This window comes from Natator depressus, chromosome 4 (genome assembly GCF_965152275.1).
Source record: "Natator depressus isolate rNatDep1 chromosome 4, rNatDep2.hap1, whole genome shotgun sequence".
NCBI classification, from domain to species: Eukaryota; Metazoa; Chordata; order Testudines; family Cheloniidae; genus Natator; species Natator depressus.
This window is the reverse complement of record NC_134237.1, coordinates 51863403-51885166: the sequence shown is the minus strand read 5'-3', so window position 1 is coordinate 51885166 and position 21764 is coordinate 51863403. Positions and strand designations below refer to the sequence as shown.

Below are 21764 nucleotides of genomic sequence, written 5' to 3'. Positions count from 1 at the left end.
CACTTGTCTCTGACCGTGGCCTATACCAGATGTTACAGAAGAAGGTATAATGGGAAATTATGGAACAGCCTGCCCATTGGAAAAGCTTCTACATCATTTAGGAAATGATTGATAAAGTTTATAGTTACACAACATATTGTTGAGTTTTAGTGGTTTCACTGAAGGAGCTCCCATAAATATGGGATGCAATATTTAAAACCTAAATGTATCATTTTATATGAAAATAGTTCAGATAATAACTCTTCATTTTCTATAACAGCCCTCTGTGATCCAAGATATTTGAACACTGAATTATGAGTCTTTATATGTGATATTGTTTCTCTTTGTGTCTACCAGGATAAAGATTTTGGCAAAAACATGCTACATAAAGCACATGTTAACCCCCCTGCAAAAGTGACTACCAGCCTAAGAATATTCCAGCATTATACTTTGGAAAAGGCTTATGAAGGAATGGACTGTTTTTGGGCTTTTTCTCCAGTGGCTGGAGATTATATCTTATTCACTTTTTTACAGCCATTGAAAGCAGAAGGGTAAGTACTAAATGATATGGTAGGATACTTTTATACCCAGTTTTGAATCCTGTCAAGATTACCAATTCTCTATTGCTCGAGTATTCACAAACTGCCAACTTAAATAAGTCTGCTATGCCCCTTTCCTCTTTTTTAACGCTTTCCCTGAAATACACTTCTTCCTTAAAAGCTTATGAATTCTAGACTTCTCACAGGAATGAAAATTAAATAGTTAACAAAGAAACAAAAATAAGTGTAAACCCTATAGTGAAAACAGTGAAAAACAACTGATTGAGTGGTGACACTATTATGCTTATAAGAAGCACATGGGATTTTTTTCAGGGGAAAAGGCAATACGCCGTGTTTATTGGCGATACAACAATTAGCATATTCATTTAATCACACACACACACACACCTGCCAGTCGATGTTATAGTTACCAGTCCAGAGTCCGGATCAATCCATTGGCCAGCTAGGTTGATGTCAGGTAGAGAGGAGCTGGGTTCTGTCGGTCACGACACGATGCTCCGGGGAAGTCTTGTCAGGACGAATCCAAAGTTTCATGGCAAAGAACCCTGTTTACATAGTGATCTTCCTTCATTGGGACCAATGAGTTTTGCACTGTCATGCTGTAATCAATTGCCGTTTGATGAATGCTTGTTTTTTTAGATTGTTCTTATTTTTTATTAGCCTTTTAGGGAGTTACCCCATGCTGGTTTTGATCAGTTCTTTTGTCCCCATTGATGGGTGCCTGCCACATCTTTTAGAGTCGTCAATTTGCCCTCCTCTGACATCTCAATAGGGGCATGTTGCAACCTCCTGGTGCCTTTATATCCGTCCTCGATTCCTCCCTAGAACATCTGGTCCAGTGATGGCCTTCACACTTCTCTTTTAACACACACATTCCTCATTCACACACAAAACAGAATTGATTTACACAAAGAATTTGAACAGGAACATCAAACTGCAATGCAGGAGAAAACAATCATTGCATTCTTTTACTTATTTCAAAATGCTAAACCTACAACAAAGTGGTGACCCTAAAGGTCTGTTACTGCCTTGAAATCAGCTTCAGCCACAAGATTCTTGCTGATGCATCTTTACCAATGGCCCATTAGGCCATTCCTTTCTGCTTTCAGAAAGGGCGGCTGGCAGGATATGGTCAAATCATACATCAATACATTTAATGCATGCTACATGATTATTCTTTATCTTTTATTCTAAATTATACAAAATACAAATATAAAATCCTACTACTACAACACATTTTGGCAGTTCTAAAGTTTTTGTGTTAATTTTTGTTGCTTTGTCGCTTTCCTTCTATGATTTAGTTTATACTTCTTTGTGAGGAAGGCTAGAGTTCATATGCCTTAAGGAAGAAATGTTTTAGGGAAGGACTTAGAGGAGGGAGGTGAGAGCCTGGGCAAGGACCTTGTGTCTGCCTCTGAATTTACAGTGGTGTAAATCACTGAATTAAATGTAGCTGCAACAACATAACATTATTGTGAGATCAGAATCAAGCTTCTTGTATTTTGTCTGGCTTGTAAACATTTCTAATATATTTTATGCTATATACTCCTATTTTAAAATAATATATGGTTATGAATTTCCAATATATACCACATATTTAAATTTCTTAAAATACAAATTTTATAACTTTTAAAACAGAGTTTTAGTGGTGCAATGCAGTTTGGTCTAAGAGCATAGTTTCTCCCAACACTGGGGTGCATTGGCGGGGCTTTCCTGTGTTGCCATGTTAGGAATGCTTGCAGTGGTGTGAATATAAACTAAAATTGGACAAGGACTTCTTTAACTTATACCATCCTACTAGTCACCTTTGGCAGCTTGCACCATTTTTTAATTGGTCTGGGGTGTTGTTGGTTGGAGAACAGAGCAGTGGGCAAGGGATTTTTCAAACTCTGCAGTAGGGCCAGGACAGGTGCTCCTGTTCTGCGTGTCTCCCATGTGCAGGTGGGAAGTTCTTCCTCTGCAGTTATTAGGAAATGAACTTCCAAAGATTCAGGAGATCCTAGAGACATGCCCTAAGAGTGGGTCCCCACTTAAATTAGATCCTTGTTGAAATGCTTAATTAGCAGAGCTGCAGTCCTGCCCTTTCAATGGTGAAACAGGAATTGTCATAGCAGATCAGACCAGCAGTCCCTCTAATCCAATATGCTGTTCCTGAGTGTGGCCACTTCCAGATACATCTTTAGCGGAAAGTGCAAGAAAGCCCATAGCAAACAACTATGGAATAACCTATTTACAGAGAGAGATTCTTCCTAGCCCCTTAAATTAGTAGTTGGCTTATGTCCTAAAACAAGAGGATTTATACACCTAAACTTTTTAATTTGTCTAATGTAATTGTGGATGTTCTCATTATCCATATACATGTTAAATTTTTCTAATCCTAGTAAGTTCTTGGTCTTGATATCTTTTGACAGTGAGCTCCATTGGTTGACTATGTGTTACGTGAAAAATTATTCTATCATGCTTAACTAAATTGAAAGACAACATATTTAAATATTCTCTTGTTCGTGTATTATCAGAAGGGGTAAATGGAAGTTCCTAATTTTCGTTCTCTATATTATTAATTATTTTGCATATGTCCATCCTGTCGTCTTTGACAAATAATGTTTTCTCTCTTGGCTTCCCAGAAAGACACAGTCTGCAGAAATACATTGTGAAATGCATTCTCCATCACAAATAATGTACATGAAATCATTTATACCACTAGATTTGTAAAATGTATTTTACAACACATTAATGTAATGAAAAAATACTGTTGCCCCTTTGGTGTCTTGTGGGTCAGTTCCTTACTGGATGAGAAATCGGTAACATGGGTGACAGATCTGGATATTTTCTTAGTGCAGCTTTGGTATTTTGCACTATATATACCATACTTGAAGGCAGCCTGAATATTGTTTGCCCATCTCATCTTTCAGGGATCTTCACCAAAACACCAATGCCCGACTCCTAGGGAGTACCTCTGCCTCAAGAATAGGTTAGAGAGAATATGGCAGGGAGGAAACTGCTTTGCAGCATCACAAAACACTACAACAATCCAAACATTTATTCAAAGATTTTACACTGCTTACACACTCAGAAAAAGAATTTACAAGATCATGTGTAATATCCCCATCAGGTGACCCCATCATAACAATATTATAACAAATATTGCAGCATAAATAGAAACTGCTGTGACTCACAATGTTCATAATTCAATAGCTTACATGTTAATAAACTTAAATAGTCCATATCTTCCATTTTCCCAATGTGGGGTCTAAAAAGGAAGAAGGTGGCTTCTACACAACATTGCCTTTTCTAGCTGATGCCCCACTACTCTAGTGCTGCTAAATGTTGAGATTTTTATTGTGAACCTTATATTTGGAGTTTTTCTTCATGCCTCAGCTCCTGGATTCATGTGAAAGTGAGCATCTCAGGTTTCATTTAAAAAAAAAAACGTATATGAGCCTGAATGGTTGCAAAGAAAGGATTATAAGCATGAAATCTAAAGAGGCTCCAAGGCCTGAAGGCAAATGAAAAGAATCCAAAAAATATTTTTTAACATCTCATGAGTTTTTTTTGGGGCCTAACTCATGATTTTTGAATGCTTGAAGTTGGCAATACTGTCACTCATTGGCCAATATTGGAGCTTCTTAGAAACACTTGAATTGATCAGTAGACCTCCATGAATAATTGAGGGCTGCCATTGGCACATAGGTCCCACAATAAGAGGTGCTAGTTGGACACCCTGTCATCAAGAAAGTTTCATAAGAATTAGGAGACAGCCCACTTTCTGTACCTAAGAATGCTGGATTCACAAGGAGGTCCACACTCTTGTAGCAAGACTTGGGTATGATCCTTATGCAGCTGCCTGCATGGGTGCTGCAGGCCTCAGCTAGGCTTTGGAATGATATAGGATCACTGGGGTCTGTGTGTAAGGGCTGGTGAAGCTTGGAATGGGTTAGGTTGATGGGGATTTGAGCACTGAAAGGGAGAAAGGTTAGTGACAATTCGGCATGGTTGTTGCTTTCCCCTGTCACTGTTTCCAGAACAGGTTGTCTTTTGGGGAGATATTGTTTGAAATGTAAAGGTTTTAGTACAGTTTGGCCAACTGGCTGCAAATGCTAACATCTGTCTCTGGCTTCACTGACGTGCTATTTGCAATAGAGAACGTGTATTTAAAGTTTTACTTCAGAAATGATTCTTGAGAACTATTCATCTAGAATTTTCTACAATACAAAAATATACAGAAATCATATAGTTCTCATTGGCAGGTACCTCTTTAGAAGTGGAAACATGGAACACCCTGGTGATAAACTGTTTAACACTACTGTAGAAGTTTGGCCTGCTGCTGTAAGTGTCTCATTTCCCAATGCAATACACAATACTACTCATTTTATGAATGAAGTGTGGAAAAAATATATTTTATAAAACCTGGTTGGGACTTTTACTCTTTTGTTTTGTTACAGGAAAGAGAATTATTAAAAGATGCAGTAGGCAATGGAGGCAAAGTTAACGACCAAACAACCAAAGATGGATATTTAAAGATAGGTAAACTACTTACTATCATTTCAAAGACTAAAACAATTTGCTTGTGTATACATACTATTAAAAAAAAACTATACACTTGAAAGCTCCTTTAGTTCTATAAGAAACTCAGTATCTCAAAGTAATCAAAGAATACATTTTGAACTTCTGCAGGTTGCAGTATGTGGTTTGGTTACTTAGAATTCAATATGGCAGAGTAATGAAAACAGACTTTAGTAAAGGGGATAGTGAAGGTTTTAAATTAAAGAAAAAGCCCAATCATTTCAAGCTCTTCAGTAGGATAACTGACTGTGACTTGAGTTTTGCAGCTTGAGCTAATTGATTTTGACATCATTAACTGGTGGTTCAGCCAGCAACAAAGGTGAATGTTTCATCAGAATATGCTATTTTTAAAGAGTTCTTCTACATCTTAACATGATACAAATCTATTAAACGGTATTTTCTATTAGTAATATGCTGATGTACTGTCAACATCACAAACTCATAGAACACCAAAAGAATGATTTCAATAATGTTCAGAGGCTGCCTAACTTCACACAAAAGAGCCATGAGAGGGAGGATGACCCTTGTAATCTTTATCCCAATGGTTAGGGTACTGGGATGTGTGAGATCCCCTGATTCAAGTCCCTCCTCAGCCTGATGAGAAGAAAGGATGTGAACAGGGATCTGCCACCTCCCAGGTGAGTACCCTAACCACCGGGCTAAAAATGAGAAGGGAGGTCTTCCTCCTCTGGACTCTGTGTGTGGAATTAAGTGGGCTTTGAGCACACACATGGATTGGGCCCTGCAGGCAAGATAGGTGTCCACCCATCTACCTTCCCCTGGTCTGAGGATCTCTCTGGGGCTTAGCAGGAGATTGGTGTGCAGGCACTTAGAGGCAACAGTGCTCATGCCCAGAGGCAGAAACATAGTCACCTAGGGAACAATTACTGCAAAAATTTAGGTTCAGGGTGAGTTTAGGCACCTACAGGATTAGGCAGAAGCTAAGTGTGGGTTTTGAGGATAACAGTGGCCCCTAAAAATGGGACTTGGCGTCTAAATCTCAGGCTTAGGTGCCTAACTTTTGTGAATCTGGGCCTTAGGTAACATTTATTATTGACATTAAAACTGTCTGCGCTAAGTCCACTAGAAAAATGCATTTCATTATAGCTCATATTAGTGCTGATTGGTTTTGTTTATACATAGGTACATTTGATAATGGAATAGCAGAAGGCATCATCAGTCCATCAGTAGGAAAAATACAGGCTATTCGTTTATCTATCCATTCTGATTCTCCTGTGTGGGCATTACTGAGTGAGGTAAGCATTTGGGAAGCATATTAATAGGTCTATTGTTAAAAGCAGTTTCAGCTCCCGTTCCTGCCCCTGAGTCCACCTGCCAATATTTATGGCTTTACAATCCCCTTTTCCTAATTTTTGAAAAAAAAATTGTGAAAGCCCCATGCAGACAGGGGAAAATAACAATACAGGGAAAAAATGAAACTGCACAAGAAGTACTGAAATGGACAAAGGGACCGATTCTCCAACCTTGCCTATGTTGAGTATCACTTACCCAAGTAATCATCTTTACTTCAATGAGAAGAAGCCTATCAGTAAATACTACTTGGAATAAGTAAGGCTAGTAACATTTGAACCATGATGGACACAATTTTCTCCATGACTAGTTTGTTTGTTTACTTTTATTCTTTTCTATCTTCTCTTTCAGTAGTAGCAATCTCAGGTGTTATTTGTAGCAAGAGTAGGCAAACATCTTCAGACAATAGTGTAATTTTAAAACTGCTTGTGTCTGTTGACTATTTATAGACTCAATAGCCACATCTCATTGGGTGGGGGGCGGAAATCTCAAAGGATTTCACTGAAAAAATTTGGAGAAAATCCATCACTGTATCCGAAAGTGGAAAATAAATAAATTTTATTCTAACATTTGATATGATTTTTGTAAATTTATTATATATTTTATTCCCTCCTCCTCCTTTTTTTTTTTCCAGATATTGATCAAGACTTCTTGAACATACAAAACTGCAGAAAATCACATTTTTGATGTGTCTTTTCTTAAGGATTGCTTTGAAAACCAGGCCACCTAGTGGTAGCAACAAATGGTCTGCTGGGAAAAAAAATAAACCCTTGTGTACTATTACTACTACTACTAAATACTGTGTATTAAAAAGTGGGGGGGAGGGAGGGACCTAAAATTTTCTTTGAAGGGCTTGAATATTTAAAAAACAAATCTATAAAGTGTTCCTGGTAGACCTTTTAGAAACATAAATGCTTTATTAATTTGAATACATAGACATATCACAGGGAGTGAGCACTACACTACTGTAAAATTAAAACAAAATAGTCATTGTCAAAGACAAGATGTTATAAGACCTCCCACAGGGAACATAACATTAAAGTCCTTATTCCAAATTCAGTCCCACCAGAAATAGGGACATTCGGGAGAAAAAAACCAACACTTTTTAAATTCCTTTGAAATATATTGACAGAGCATTTTGGAGGAGAAGTGGAACAGAATGGGAAAACAATCAATATTTTGCTATAATACAATATAATATAGGACAATCCATCCTAACTAGGGACAGTTTATCAATATGGAGAGCACACTGAAGTTTTATGATGATATGAGGGTGCTTTCTGTTAACTAATATTTCAGCCTTGAAGCCCATTTAGGATGGGGTATGTTTAGTACCTATTAAATAGAAAGCCCCTTTAAGTTATCATTTAAATAATATTAATCTTAAACAGTTTTTCTTCAGTGAAATATACACTACACTGTAAAATTGTACACTGAATTAATTGTAAATAATAAATTATTTCCTGAATTGTATGTGCTGGTACTTAAATCCTAGTCACAAAGAGGCACAACTTAGTATAAATTTTAAATTAAAAATATAAACAGGAGAAGCTCCATTTAAAATGAATATAATAAGGAATCCATAATACACAGTCAGGTCTGGTGTTAGTGTCAGACTTCATACACATACCTCTTTAGCACGAAGTGTGCATACTGTGTGTCTCTCACACAGAGTCATTGCACGTACTACCAAAAAATAACTACTTTACACCAGTTTTGCAGCAGTGTAAGTCCACTGACGTCACTGCGGGCCCACATGTTTCTAAACAAAATAATAATAAATTTAGAGCAAGATAATTTCATTTAAAATCCACTTTCTTTACATTGTTTGAAACAGATCAGCAGTTCATGGTCTTTTTAAAAAAAATCTTGTTTTAATAGTAGAGTATTGTTGATAATGTATGCTATTAAGTAAATAACATTCTGAGATTTACATTTGTGTCATTTAACCCTAAGCAGGGAGCAGTACAGAACTGTATACCTAAGGGGGAAGGATTGTTCCCAGCTTGCAAGGAGTATGTGCTCTTGCTATGCTATTCCTTAGGACACTGCAGCTTGATCACCTGGCGCACCCAGGCAGTAATATAAGATGGGGTGGGTCCATACGTCTGCCTCTTCCTCATCCCTTTTTAGGCAATTTTCAGTGAGGTTCCAATCTTGCAAATATGGACACACATGAGAAATTTTAGTTGCATATATAATCAGGGATTTACATGCATGTTTGCAAGACTGGGCCCTCACTGTGGAGCCTTGTGATCTGCAGAGTCTGCAGACCACACCTGCTCCCCATTCTATGGTGCAACAAACCACTCTGCTTAGTGGGAAGATGCAGAGGAAACTGGGAGGGGAACTTACCCTCATCTGTGTCTAATAAGTGAAGTATGATTAAAAGAAGTGAGATTAATATAGGTTAAAAAAATCTTCTGTTTAGGCAATGAAGATGTAGGTATATACTGTACAATATACAGTATGGTACAGCATACTACCATTCTCATTAAAAACATTTAATGAGCCAAATGTTGCAGCCTTCAGAAGGCCTCGAAGGTAATGGAACTAGGTTAGTTCACTCAGTGTTACAGAAGTTGAAGCTGCACAGAATTCACACCCTTCTTCACCTGAAACACTGTAGCATCTCCAAGGAAAACACACACTTCCACAGGGTACCTGCATTCCAGAAAGACACAAGCATGTGACTGAGGCCCAAACTTTTCATTTTTCTGTTCACTGACCTTTAGAAACCCCAGTCAATGTGAAAATGTTTAAACCAAGCTTATTTTCTGACAGGTTTCAGAGTAGCAGCCGTGTTAGTCTGTATTCGCAAAAAAAAAAGGGAGGACTTGTGGCACCTTAGAGACTAACCAATTTATTTGAGCATGAGCTTTCGTGAGCTACAGCTCACTTCATCGGATGCATAATTAAAGTGGAAAATGCAGTGAGGATGTGTTTATACTAACAGACCATGAAAAAACGGGTGTTTAGTTCTAAAGTGCACTGCAGTTTTTGGGACAGTATTCTCTGTTAAAATGACACTGGGTCCCAGGATCGTTATGTACATCTTCAGGTTTTCTGTCACAATCCTGCAATGCTAAACCTGAGTTTTTAATTGACTGCAGTTTCTATAGTGTGAATCACATTGTTATATTGCGGTCTGCTCCTCCTCCCATTGAAATAAAGGGAAGAACTGATAAAGTGGGAGAAGCATGGCCTCCCAGAACCTTTTGTCAATTAAGTGCCTGATCCAACAAGGTGCTGAGTGCCTCCTGCAAGGGGCTAAACACTCTGTTGCCACGTTAAATGCCCCCCTGAACTTGGTGCGGGGAGTGGCACGGTCTAGGAAAATATTTAGGTAAGCTGTAAACCACTGAAAATAGACCTAGAATGATAGTGCCTTGTAGTTTAAGCTAGTATAACTCTTTTGCTACTTAAAAGAACCCTCTTTTTTTTTCCCTTCAAATAAACTGCCCTTAAACTTTGAAGTAAAATGTCAGAAAGTTCACAATGCTTTGATCAACCTGAATTCTTCAGGGGTAACTAGCTGCACTGCTGTAGAAATTTTTCCTTCCATGCAGTCAACCTTCTATCTAGTCTAATCTGCCTACTTATGTTCTTATATGTTCCCCATCATTGTGATATCTGGGAGCCTTAACCATTCACTTTGAGGAAGTATAGGCACATTATAAATATTAAATTAGTGTAAGTATTGCTTATAAATAGTGACTATTGTGGGCCAAACTTTGTTTCAAACCCTTCCCGCAGTGAGCTGTGTGTGGCCAGAGAGGTCTGTCTGTACAAAACTTATTGCAGAATCAGAGCCCTAATCACCCTGGTGTAAAGCCAAACTAACTGGATCATTGGAGTTACTCTGGATTTTCATTAAGGGTTAACTGAGAACTGAGTTTCATACTCTAAATTTTCTGATACCTAAAAGATTGTTGTCACAGTAACAGTAAACTTGAGGCTGTGTTGTGAGCTGCAGGAGATACAAATCACAGAATTCTAGCAGGTTAGTGTTAAAGTTTGGTGTCAGCAGGCCTGATTCTGCTCTTCATTACAGTGGCGTAAGTCCAGGGTAACGTCACTGAAATAAACAGCAACTCTGGATTTAAACCAGTGTAAATGAGAACAGAAATCTGGCTCAGTAATCAAAATTTCCTACTGTAGCTTCACATTATGTATTTTACATTAAAGCTAACAGTGGAAGCTACAAACCTGCAACTCCGGGGAATTAACTCCATAGTTTTGCCCCTCCATATACGAGTTTAGCTCAAAAGAAGAGGCTATTGAGCAGGCAGTACATTCATGCTGACCCTTCAAACTGTGACTCAAACCTGAGAGTTGCACTGCAAACCAGAGCACTGAACCAAGAGAACTTACATAAGAAATGTCTGGGGACAGTGACATGGCTGTTGTAGAATCCCCTGGTGGGCTCATAAAGAACTGGCAATGGTCCCACCTACACATTTGTCAGCAAGTGCCAGGGAATTGCAACAGAGCTGGCTGATACTTGAAAGAAGTGGAAAAAGAGGATAAGGAACATTAGATCACATGAGACCTCATAGAGAAAAAAAGTATTCTTTGTATTATACATGTGTATTATACAAACAAATATTGTAAACACAAAGCATGAAGGAAAGATTGTAAATGCCAGTTACAAAAATAAAACATAAAACGGCAAAATGTCAGATTCCAAAGCAGGGCACTGAGCTCTTTCAGTAAGAAATACTATTTTAGTACAAGAACTATATTGCCTTAATGGGGTTTAAAAAAAAAATTCTCCAAAACACAGGCTACCTCAGACTCATTACACACATTAATAATTAGTTTAAAAGATATGGAAAAAACTTCAAATACTTACATACTAATGATGCTTGTTCAACCTATTTGATTTTATTTAAGTGCAATGAGAAAGTGACTGACCTCTAGTGCCTATGTTTTAGCAGTCTGGTTTTAGATTTTTTTTATTTTCCCCATGGACTTTTAAGGGAAAATCCTAAAATCTGGTTAGGTCTAAAAGGAATTATCCATCTGGTTTTATTAATTTCTTTGTTGAATTATTTATTGATATCTTAAGGTTCTATGCTCTGCAGGAAAAATTCTACCGTCCTTCATTATGTGACCAGTTGCATAAGTAAGGGAAGCTCCATGTGGTCTTGATACCTGTGCATAACTACTGTTAATACTAATAGGCATGCACCCTGAGAAGAGAATAGATCCCCCTGAGACAAGAGTAATCCTTCAGATATAATTGAGATATGTAGGCCAAACAAAGTAATACAGTCTTGTAATTATTTAGATTCAAATAGATCTTTAAAAATATCTGAATTAATGTACAGACCACACATGGGAGTTCCACCTTCCACATCCACTCTTCCTCTTTCTCCATTACTTATAAATCACAATCTTTGTAGATGTTTAACTCTATTTTTTATGTTGCATAAACTGTTTGTCTTGTCAGGGTATTTCTATGTTTTGTAAACATCTGTACATGTCTTATTTATTGCAATAAATAATTTTTTCTCCAGATGTATTTTTATTAGCTTGCCTGCTTTGGATTACATGCATGTAAATGGCACTCTTTTTATGGATCTGGGCCCAGTAGTCAGTCTGGAATAGCTGAAATTGATTCCCTCATTCCGTTGTTCCTTAAATGTATGATAGGAATGTGAGATAGACGTCCCAGTTGTAGTGGGAGACTTTTCTTCTTTGGTTTGGGCCAAATTGCCTCAACTAGTGACTGCAAGAAAGACTTTCCTACCCCAGCCAAGTGAGAGTCTCAGTAAGTATGTATTAGAGCTAGTTGGGAATTTTCCAGGAGAATGATTTTTCTGATGAGAAATGCCCTTTTTGCAAAAGTGATTTTTTTCAAATTTAACCCCCACCCCACAAAAAAAAAATCCATCAGGAAAATCCAAATGATGGCTCCACAGATGCCCACATGGAGGCTCTTGTCAATATCACTTTCTCCCTGGGAAAAGGGACAAAAATCTTCCATTTGAGTGTCACAAATTTGGTTGAGTGACCCTTCATGCGCACTCGCTGGACTGCTGTGAAGGGACCTAGGTGTTTTAAGCCTCCAGAGTCTGAACAGAGCCTAGCACTGTTGCAGCCTGGGGGTCCACAGGCACACTGTCAGTATTAGACAGAGGCTCTGCACCCTCCTTTCTGAGAGCCGTGACCTTGTGGTCCTCTGCCCAGACCCCAGAACCAGTGCTGACTTCTTAGATTCCCCTGTAGCTTAAACACACCCTCTCCCAGAATCTCACCAAAGATCTGAGCATTTGGGGTTACACTTTAACTCTCTCGAGGCACAGTGTAAGTGTAGCATATAACACGCACAGACACTTTGCACAGGGTTCTAACTCTTATTTAACAAATAAAGCACAAGAGAGCCCCACTTATAGCTCTGAGTGTGATTCCCTGCTTGTGTGGACACACTTATGCTAGCTCTAATGGAGCTAGTGCACTAAAAATACTAGTGTAGCCAGGATAGCCTGGGCAGCAGCAAGCAGTGGCATGGGCTAGCTGTGCCAAACACAAAGCTGCCTGAACCCCTAGCATACATTCTCAGCATAGCTAGCCAGTGCCACTGCTTGCTGCCACCTGTGTTAACCTGGTTACACTACTATTTTTAGCTCGCTACTTCAGTGAGAGCTAGCACCAGTATGTCTATGCCAGTTGGTAATTACACCCCTAGCTCCAAGTAGAGACATACGCTTAGAAAACTACCACCATCCTAACCACAATATGGCCCTTACTAGTTCACCCTTTCCTTGGGAGACCCATCTCTGTTTAGTAACGAGGCAGGCAGGTCCACTGCCTCATCAGGTTCCTACATGCTGGGTTACTTCTCTCATCTTGAGCTGGAGAAAAGTGATCCCCCGAGTAAAGCAGCTCCTGCCCTTTAATAACTTTCAGCCCCCTATGTCAGGTGAGTTTAGACTTGAAAAAGTGGTTTGCAGTGGGGAGAAGACCTCTCTTAATGATGGCTGCTTGTCAAAGTGTAATGATGTTCTATCGTTAGGCCTTTCCCACTACCCATGCAGGAATTTCAGACCACGTGGCAGTAAAGAGACCACAGAGAAGACAAACAAGCTGCACATTCAAAATGGAGTTTGCAGCCTGATAAAATACATAGAGTTCCTGATCTACACAAAATTCACAAATTGTACAGATAGATTCCCCAAATCATCACAGCACGCAGCTATGAAGCTAAAACATTCAGCTTCCATTCTCCTGACGTGGAATTTTTCTGGAAATCCCCTTGTGGGAAAAATTTCAGGACAATTTTTTTTTTCAAAAATGTAAATTTTTTTGCAGGAAGGGATTTCTGTTTTCCATCCAGCTCAAGTATGTCTCAATACAATGGGACTTAATAACCTATGTGAATTTCTAGAGCTGCTTCATAAACCTGCCTCCTTCCCCAAGAGCATCCCCTTAACTACTAGCTCATAGTTCTATATACCAAGGCACCCAAACAATCTTAACTATGCCATACAGTGACACTCTACAATAGCCTACAGTATTTAAGGCATTTTAGTATTTGTGAACCCAGATTAGTTTAAAAAAAAATTAAAGACACTGTCCTATTTTCTTCCTTTGTGGCATCACCACTGGGCAACATTAAGGTTGTTTGTATTCCATAATTGTGGATTCTTACCTTAACATTTTGGAATGTCTTTTAAGTGTAATCTTAACTCTGAATTTTCCCAGGTTTATAATGCTTGGTTTTGTGTTAATTACTGTTTTAAGTACCGCATGCTGGATAAAAATATGTTTCTAAAATTAAACTCTCTCTTTATTAAAAGAACTGTTACAGAGTTGCTACAACTGCAGCTATCACTCAAACCATATGCACACAGCCTGAAGCTTCCCTCCTGAAAACTGCTTCTCCCTCCAAGTTCTCTGAAGACTGCTACAATTTCAACACTTCTACAGTGATTTTTATCCATAAGTTACTGAAACATACTCTCAACCATAACTCCATTTTAATTTTCTTCGTGGTCCGGAAATGTCTTTAGTTTAACATTTATTAGAAGTTTTATAGATAAACATGCCCAAGATGGAATATAGCTATGAAATCTTCAAAGAGCAGTGACAGCGGGTCAAGTAACCTACCAGTGAGAACTCTGGAAAACATGTCCAGTGTCTCTCATACAGATGAGTCACTGCAACACTCCCTCACCAGCATCAACTTCCTGAACACCATAATCAGCTTCAGAAATGACATCTATATACAAGAAACTCACAGATTATCACAGTTACCATCACAGGTGCAGTAACCACCCCAAACGCACCAAGAAATCAGTTATCTGCAAGTACCAGGCCCTCAGATACCACAGAATAAACTCCAAGGAGAAAGTCAGGAATACACACCTTAACACACTTAAAACCCACCTTTACCAAACAAGGACACTCCACCAGAAAGTAGATTGCATCCACCTAAATACCCTAGGAGAACCTGCTTCAATACAAGGGGAAAAGAACCCTCTGACTATACACCCCTCCTTGATCCTCTATGAGGAATCATTAAACACGTACAGCCGACGGAAACCACATTCTGAAAGGAATTTCTCCTGAACCCCCCTCTTCTGGTCTTCAAACAGCTCCCCAACCTCATCATCAGAACCTCCCCACACACCAACTCAAAGCAGCACCAGACCCAGCCAGAACAACTGATGCAAACCTGCAGACATTGCTTCACTGCTACAACAATCAATAACCCCTGACAACATGGCTTTCAAAATCCTGGCCTATAAGCACATCTGGTATACTGTATGTCATCCAGTGTGTTAAATGCCCCAATAACAACTATGTAGATGAAATAAGACAATTGCTCTGCTCTCTCATGAACTCACACAGAAAAACGGTAAGACAAAAACAAAATATCACCTATGAGCGAACACACTTCACAAAACCATTGCTCCATATCTGACCCCTCAGTCTTCGCTCTTAAGGGAAACATGCATAACACCGTCAAAAGACAAGCTTGGGAACTTAAATTCAGAACTCTACTAGACACCAAAAATCATGGATTTAATAAAGATGCTGGATTTACGGCTCATTACCACAATCTGTAATCCACTCATCCTCCTTTGTCATGTGTTAATGCCCATTTCCCTTGGAATGATTTTGGGCAACATATGTTCATTCCTTACCTGTTCCACTTTGTATTTAGCTTTGACACTGAATACCTTTCCCAGACCAGAAGAGCTCTGTTTAACTCAAAAGTTTGTCTTTTTCACCGAGATATGGTCCAGGAAAAGATATGTCACCGATCTTATCTCCCTAAAGCCAATAAAGTTGTTGCACAAAAATTAGCTGTAGAGAATGGTGGTGGTTGCTTTATTTCTGATGTCATAATGTCCCCACTAAACTGCCTTAGCCTATTTGTAATCTAATCATATCAATCAGATACAACAATCATTAATATTAGTTTAATTACAACCTCTTCTTTCAAATATTGCCCGTAAGATTTCTGTTGATTTTAACCCTGTGGAAAGTTAGACGAGTCTGTGTTTGTTCGGATTGATCTTCCAAAGGTAAGACTGTAAAGACTGCCAGATGCTAAAGATCTCAAAGAACCAGCAGCCTGTAATTCTTTTGTAGCTCAGAGGCGAATGGGTTTTCTAGTCCCCTTTCAGAAATCCACTCTCCAGTGCACGCGCTGTAAGTGGCGGGAGGACAGGCTGTACTTTCCATGCACAGGAGGTTGAATCCCTGCTATTGGAACAGCCTTAACGCGGCAGCCATGGCAGGTGCTGACGCTTTGTGCTGGGTGAAGCGCGCCAAGCCCGGGGACTGAGCTCGCAGACCCAGTTCCTTGCCCTGGCCAGGAAGCGGGGCGGCAGCAAACTGGTAACTGTTTCCCAGCTCCCAAGCAGCGACTGGCCACCGAATCTGGCGGCGTAGGCTGAGCAGTGACTGATGCGCAGCGCCGCGAGCAGTCCCGTGGGGGCTGATTGTGATTGGCTTAGCCGGCACGTGCTGGGCTCTGACCGCCGCGGACTGAGCCGTGATTGGTTCGGGCGGGGAGTCCGCTGCCAGTGAGTTGCGCCGGGATGGTTCCGAGTTGTGATTCGCTTGATCTGTTCAGAGCGTGCGCGGATTGGCTCGGGCTGCCCGGCAGCACCTGCTCTTCGGCGCCAGCATCCCCGAGAGTGCAAAAGCGCATGCGCAGTTCAATATACGTGATGCGCTGGGAAACGCTGCCCGGCTTTACCAGAGAGCGAGGCGGACGGGACCTTCTATCTTGCCGGTAACTGTCTTCCCGGGGGCGGCTAAACGTCTCTGAGCCACGCTGGGCGGGCTACCTCCGGTCCCGCTCGCTGTGTAGTGGCTTGGGGTTATGAGCTTCACCGCGCGGGACCGGAGTGGAGCTCTGCTCGGGTCTCGCTTCGCGCTCCGCAGGCGAGTGACGGCGCTGGGGCAGCTGCTCCCTTGATCAACCGTTAGTGGGAGGCCCGGGCTCCGCAGGCGCTCAGGAACGCGGCGGCCCTCAGGCAGGGGCTGCGCGGAGGAAGTCGGGAGTGGAGGCCGTTCTCCTGCCGTGCCGATCCTCCCCCCCACCCCGCCCGTGACCCCTCGGCATGCGGGTGAGGCCGTTATTTTACCGTTAGAATGTCAGTGGCATGAGGATTCCAAGCGCCAGCTGTAGGCGCTGCGCGTTCCCTGCTGGACGCGCGCTTGACGGGGTTCCCCGGGAGCGCGTTCAGTCTTGTGCCCCCTCCCTTCAGTGTAGTGGCTCCAGTGTCCAAGCTGACATCTGACTTCGTTCAAACTGACTCCCCCTCCCCCCCCCAAGGATGGGGCAGAGAGCTCCCTGCCCTTCCCGGCAGCACCTGCCCGCCTCTCCCTAGAGCTGCTCTGGGACCTAGTGGGACCAGCCAGAGAGAACAACAGCAATTAGCTCCGTATGGGGGCGGGGGACGGACAGCAGGAGTTGTATAGCTAGGGCGAGTATAAAAATAAGCAGGTCCCCTATTTATCTGCCTGACTGGGGAAGTTGTGGCTAATTGCACCTAATTGGCTGGTTTCTGTTGGTTAGGCTCAGTCAAACTCTGGGACTCTGGTTTTAGGTGCTCTTGTGTATGTGCTGCCAAGTTGTGCTGCAGTCAGATCCCTGGGGCCAGGAGGGGGCTGAGGAGGAGGGTTGCACTGCCCTGGAATGCACCCTCCTTAAGGACCATGTGATGGGTCTTTGTCAAAATGTAGGCCCTGGATTTGTGGGGTTTGTTACCTGGGCTGGATATAGCTTCTTGATTCTGAACATATGCTTATCTTCATTTGTGGGTAGCTTTAAACATGGGTATCCATCTTGAATATATTGTTAAAATCTTACATGTTAGCTGCACTAAATCTGTTCTTATTACAGGAGGGCTTCCTTGGTGTAACTGTAATATTTTTGGGGTTCAACCCAGCCTAGTAAGGGGTTGTCGCTGCCTGTCCTGTAATCCTGGGTGTCTTAAATACTCTGCTGCTTGTGGCTCAGAGCTCAGGTGCCACCAGCTCACAGACAAGCATGTGGTTCCCTGAATGTCTGTATGCTGTGGAGCCCTGATCCAGTGCTCTGACCCCAGCAGCCTGCCTACAACACATCAGCCCCACCCTGGCCTCCACCAGCCGTAGTTACTACTTGGAGGATAACCCAACTCCTGAATTTCCTCAAAACTGTCTGCCATGAAGAGTCCAGCCATCTCCTGGAATGCTCAGGGAACTAAGGTCCATTGCTCCTGTAAAAGACACAAGCACAGGTTATCACTTTAACTGGAGCTAACAATCACTTCAATTCAAACACAGCACAGAGTTGTATTATAGTAAAAATTAAAACAAAGGTTAAGTGATACTAAGTAAAACAGATTGAAGATAGAATGGGTTACAAACAGATATGCTTTTTGATGCCCAAGACCTAACTAAACAAGCTACAGACTTAGCTCAAAGTAGCTTTCTCACCAATTGTTCTTTCTCCAGTATGGCTGACCCAGACCCTTTGACCAGGACCCTATGCACGGAGCATGAAGTGTTTGGTTCCTTTGTTTCCTCAAATGTAGGATGTGGCATAGGGCCCCAAATGTCCATTGCTACCCTAAAAATGCCTCTTGTATCACAGGCAAGGGACGTACAGGAACTTCTGGGGGTCCTGCAGGTCTCTTTCTCATCTGACATAAGTCACTAAATCTGCAATATTTCTAATTCTGTATCCCTGGCTGGTAAAAATTTTTATCCTGTGCCCCCAAGTGACTGGCAAAAGGACAATTGTGTTAGCACAATCAATTGCTTGTAAGGTTTCCCATGGCTTTTACCTTTGCTTGTGGGAACTTCCCTGTATAATCACCCTTTCTCTTACACACGCCAAAAAAAAAACACCTTTCCCTGTTTTCCCTCCCTGCCCCTTAAGGATGTACCCATGGATGCTTTTTAGTGTGGGGTCTATTGATCTGCAAAACCCTAGCAGCTGACAGCTGGCAGAGCTTCTTCAGTTATAGGGGTTACCTCTTCCTCATCCTCTAACTCTGTAGGTGTGTTGCTCTCCTCTGCTATACTGGAGCTGGCTTCCGCCCCTACCACACCTGAAAGCACATTGCTTTCTCCTGCTGAGCTGGGGCCATCTCCTCCACCCTTTGCTGCTGCTTTGTCTGCACAATTATCTCCTAAGATCACAGAACAATATTACTTCTTGCTGTGAGTTACTATATTAACCACTTTAGATGTAGACAAAATATAATGTCCCACAAGAATTGCTGTTGGAATACTACCCAGCATGCCAATTTTCTGAGTTCCCTCTGGATCATCTCTCTCTGCTTGTATTTTTGCTAAAGATAAAGGGAGTTTTTATCACCCCAGTGCTAGGACTTATGCATTCTCCCCAGAGAGCATGTCTGTCTATTTAACCGTGCTTTCCCTGACCAGAGAAATCTGTGCACCAGTGTCTCTACCAAATGCTTTCTTTGTTAAAGTTGCCAAAGTAACCATGTTAACCTTCAATGTGTCGGACCTCACAAAACTAATCAGAGGACCTGCAGTTACCTCTTCGGATCCTGTTTTAAGGACAGGTGCATTAAGTTAGGCTGGATGGGGTGTGGACTTATCTTATTTCAGTTTAGGGCAATTATTTCCTGGGCGTTCAGTCAAATCACATGTGAAACACCTTCTTGACCTGTTCGGTACATGGGGTCTGCCAGTGAGATTCCCAAGGGAGGATATAGTCTGGGGAGGAGACTGCCAGGGCTCCCAACGATCCTTTCTCTTCCCAGGAACAAAATGCCACCCACGCCTGCCCCCCCCCCTTTGACCCAGTTTTCATCAAATCACACAGTTTATATATAATATTCTGACTTTTTTTTTCATTCATTTTAAGTCTTCTAAATCTTGTTCTGTGCACCTCAGGAGTAATCTGTAACCTTTGCAATACAACCTTTTTAAATTCACCATATTTCAATGCTTGTTCAGTTTGTTTCGTTAAATACATTTTAAAGCTTTCCCCGAGAATCAAAAATGGGTCTCTTGTTCTCTGGAACTTTATGGATGTATAGGTCCATCAATGGCTATTAGCAAAGATGGACAGGGATGCAGCCTCATGCTCTGGCTATCCCTAAAGTTCTGACAGCCAAAAGCTGGGACTGGACAACAGAGGATGGATCACTTAATTGCCCTTTTTGGTTCATTCCCTCTGAAGCATTTAGCACTGGAAGACAAGATATTGAGCTAGATGGACCATTAGTCTGGCCCAATATGGCTGCTGTTATGCACCCCACAGAATCTTTCAAAAATGGCAAAGTATTCTTCATTGCAATCTTTTTGTATGCAGAACACCGCTTATCTCAGCTGAGTGTATCTTAATGAGAAAGTAATGCGAGCTGTGGGATCTGTCCATGTTTCTCCATGGTGGTTAGGTGTTATAGCCTCTCTCTAGGGTTTTCTTCTCTTCCAGCTGAATGACTCATTGGTGTGCAGCTGCTTTCTTCTTCTCTTTCTGCCTCTCAGCTTCCAGGGCCCACAAGTGTGCTGCTTAATGCTGCTGCCTCTCTGCTTCCCTCTCCTAATTGTGTGACAAGTTTAAATAACTTGCCCTTCATCATATAACAGCTCTTTGGTAGAGGCAGGGATAGAATTCACTTCTCAGTGATGGTATTCAACTGCTTCAGTCATGAGATCATACTTTCTCTTCATGCGGTCCCCTACCTCACTTGCTACAAACCTTCCAACTTCCTCAACAGATGAGGTGGGTGGATTGGGTGAGGAAGGGGGAGGTTTACTGACAGCAGCCTCACTCACTGTGTAATCCTGAATCGTTCCCTGTGTACTGAATGAGGCAGGGGTTCTGTGGAAAAACTAGAATGTGATTGTGTAAATAAAAACTGTATCATAATGCATGTGCACAAAGGGGATGGATTAAGGTTGCTCAGAGATCGGGGAAAAAGAGGGCATTTGATAGCTGTTGGGAGAAATAAGGTGATGGTCCTTGGTCATGTTACCTAACCACAAGAACATTGGCATCCTCAATCAGAGGCCAAGGACTGAATAGACATGGAGAACAAAATACTCTTAACCTTAGAAGTAAGCTTCTCGGGTCAGGTTTCAATTGTGCAGGTTAGATAGTATGGGGAAACGTCTGCTCCCTGTGCTGTGGCTTAAACAAGACTTCAGCCTACTCAGGTTCCTTTAATGTGCAATAAATTCACTGACCATGATTTTGGAACTTTCCAAATAACCATCTCTTTACTGTGTTCTCTGCTTTGTTTGAATGTTTGGAAAAAGACCACCTCATGCATTTTGTCCTGTCTAAAGTTAACTATGGGTAAACCCACTCTTAATGCTTCATCACAAATGTTAACAATTACAAATGTGTTGGGTCTCTAATCCCTGACTGGCCCTACATTTCAGTTAATTGGATCTTTCAACAGAGGGTTTAAACTGCATTTTTTTGTTGTTACCCCTGTACATCTAAATGTATTCAGGACAAAGAGTCCTCTTTCTGATTTTCTCTTGCATTGAGTAGCAGGCTTTAAAGGTGATCAGAAAGAAATAGGTACTATGTACATTCTTTTGTATATTGCTAGTCTGTTTTTTAAAGTGGTCCCCACTAGGTAGGGGAAAATAGATCCCCAAAGAAATCTAATCTGCTAGTAGAGTTAAGAAATATAGAAAGCGATAATTGTCCCAGGGTTGAAATGATAGTGGAAATTGCTACAATGTAGATTAAAAATCTTTATGGGGCACGGATCATCTTTGTATGTGTCTGTACAGTGCTTAGCAGAAGGGGACCTGGATTCTGACTGGGGCTTCTGATGCTGCTGTAATAACTTGTAATATACTGGCATGTTCAACACAATGTTGTATTGGTGTTCCTGAATA

At 41.2% G+C, this 21764-nt stretch overlaps 2 protein-coding genes across 4 annotated transcripts in view; both read left to right on the top strand.

The window, feature by feature from the left end:
- Positions 1-7168, top strand: part of MGAT4D (MGAT4 family member D) — a 109041-nt gene extending 101873 nt beyond the window's left edge. The window contains exons 11-15 of the mRNA XM_074950029.1: positions 337-530; positions 4787-4865; positions 4982-5063; positions 6246-6358; positions 7048-7168. Of these exons, the coding sequence (XP_074806130.1) occupies positions 337-530; positions 4787-4865; positions 4982-5063; positions 6246-6358; positions 7048-7068 (489 nt within the window). The 3' untranslated portion in view covers positions 7069-7168. The remainder of the gene's footprint in view (positions 1-336; positions 531-4786; positions 4866-4981; positions 5064-6245; positions 6359-7047) is intronic.
- Positions 7169-16511: 9343 nt separating this feature from the next.
- The window catches only part of CLGN (calmegin), an 84522-nt gene continuing 79269 nt past the window's right edge, over positions 16512-21764 (top strand). For all 3 annotated transcript variants that reach the window (XM_074950890.1, XM_074950888.1, XM_074950889.1), the window contains exon 1: positions 16512-16668. The gene's annotated coding sequence lies outside the window, so the exon portion shown is untranslated. The remainder of the gene's footprint in view (positions 16669-21764) is intronic.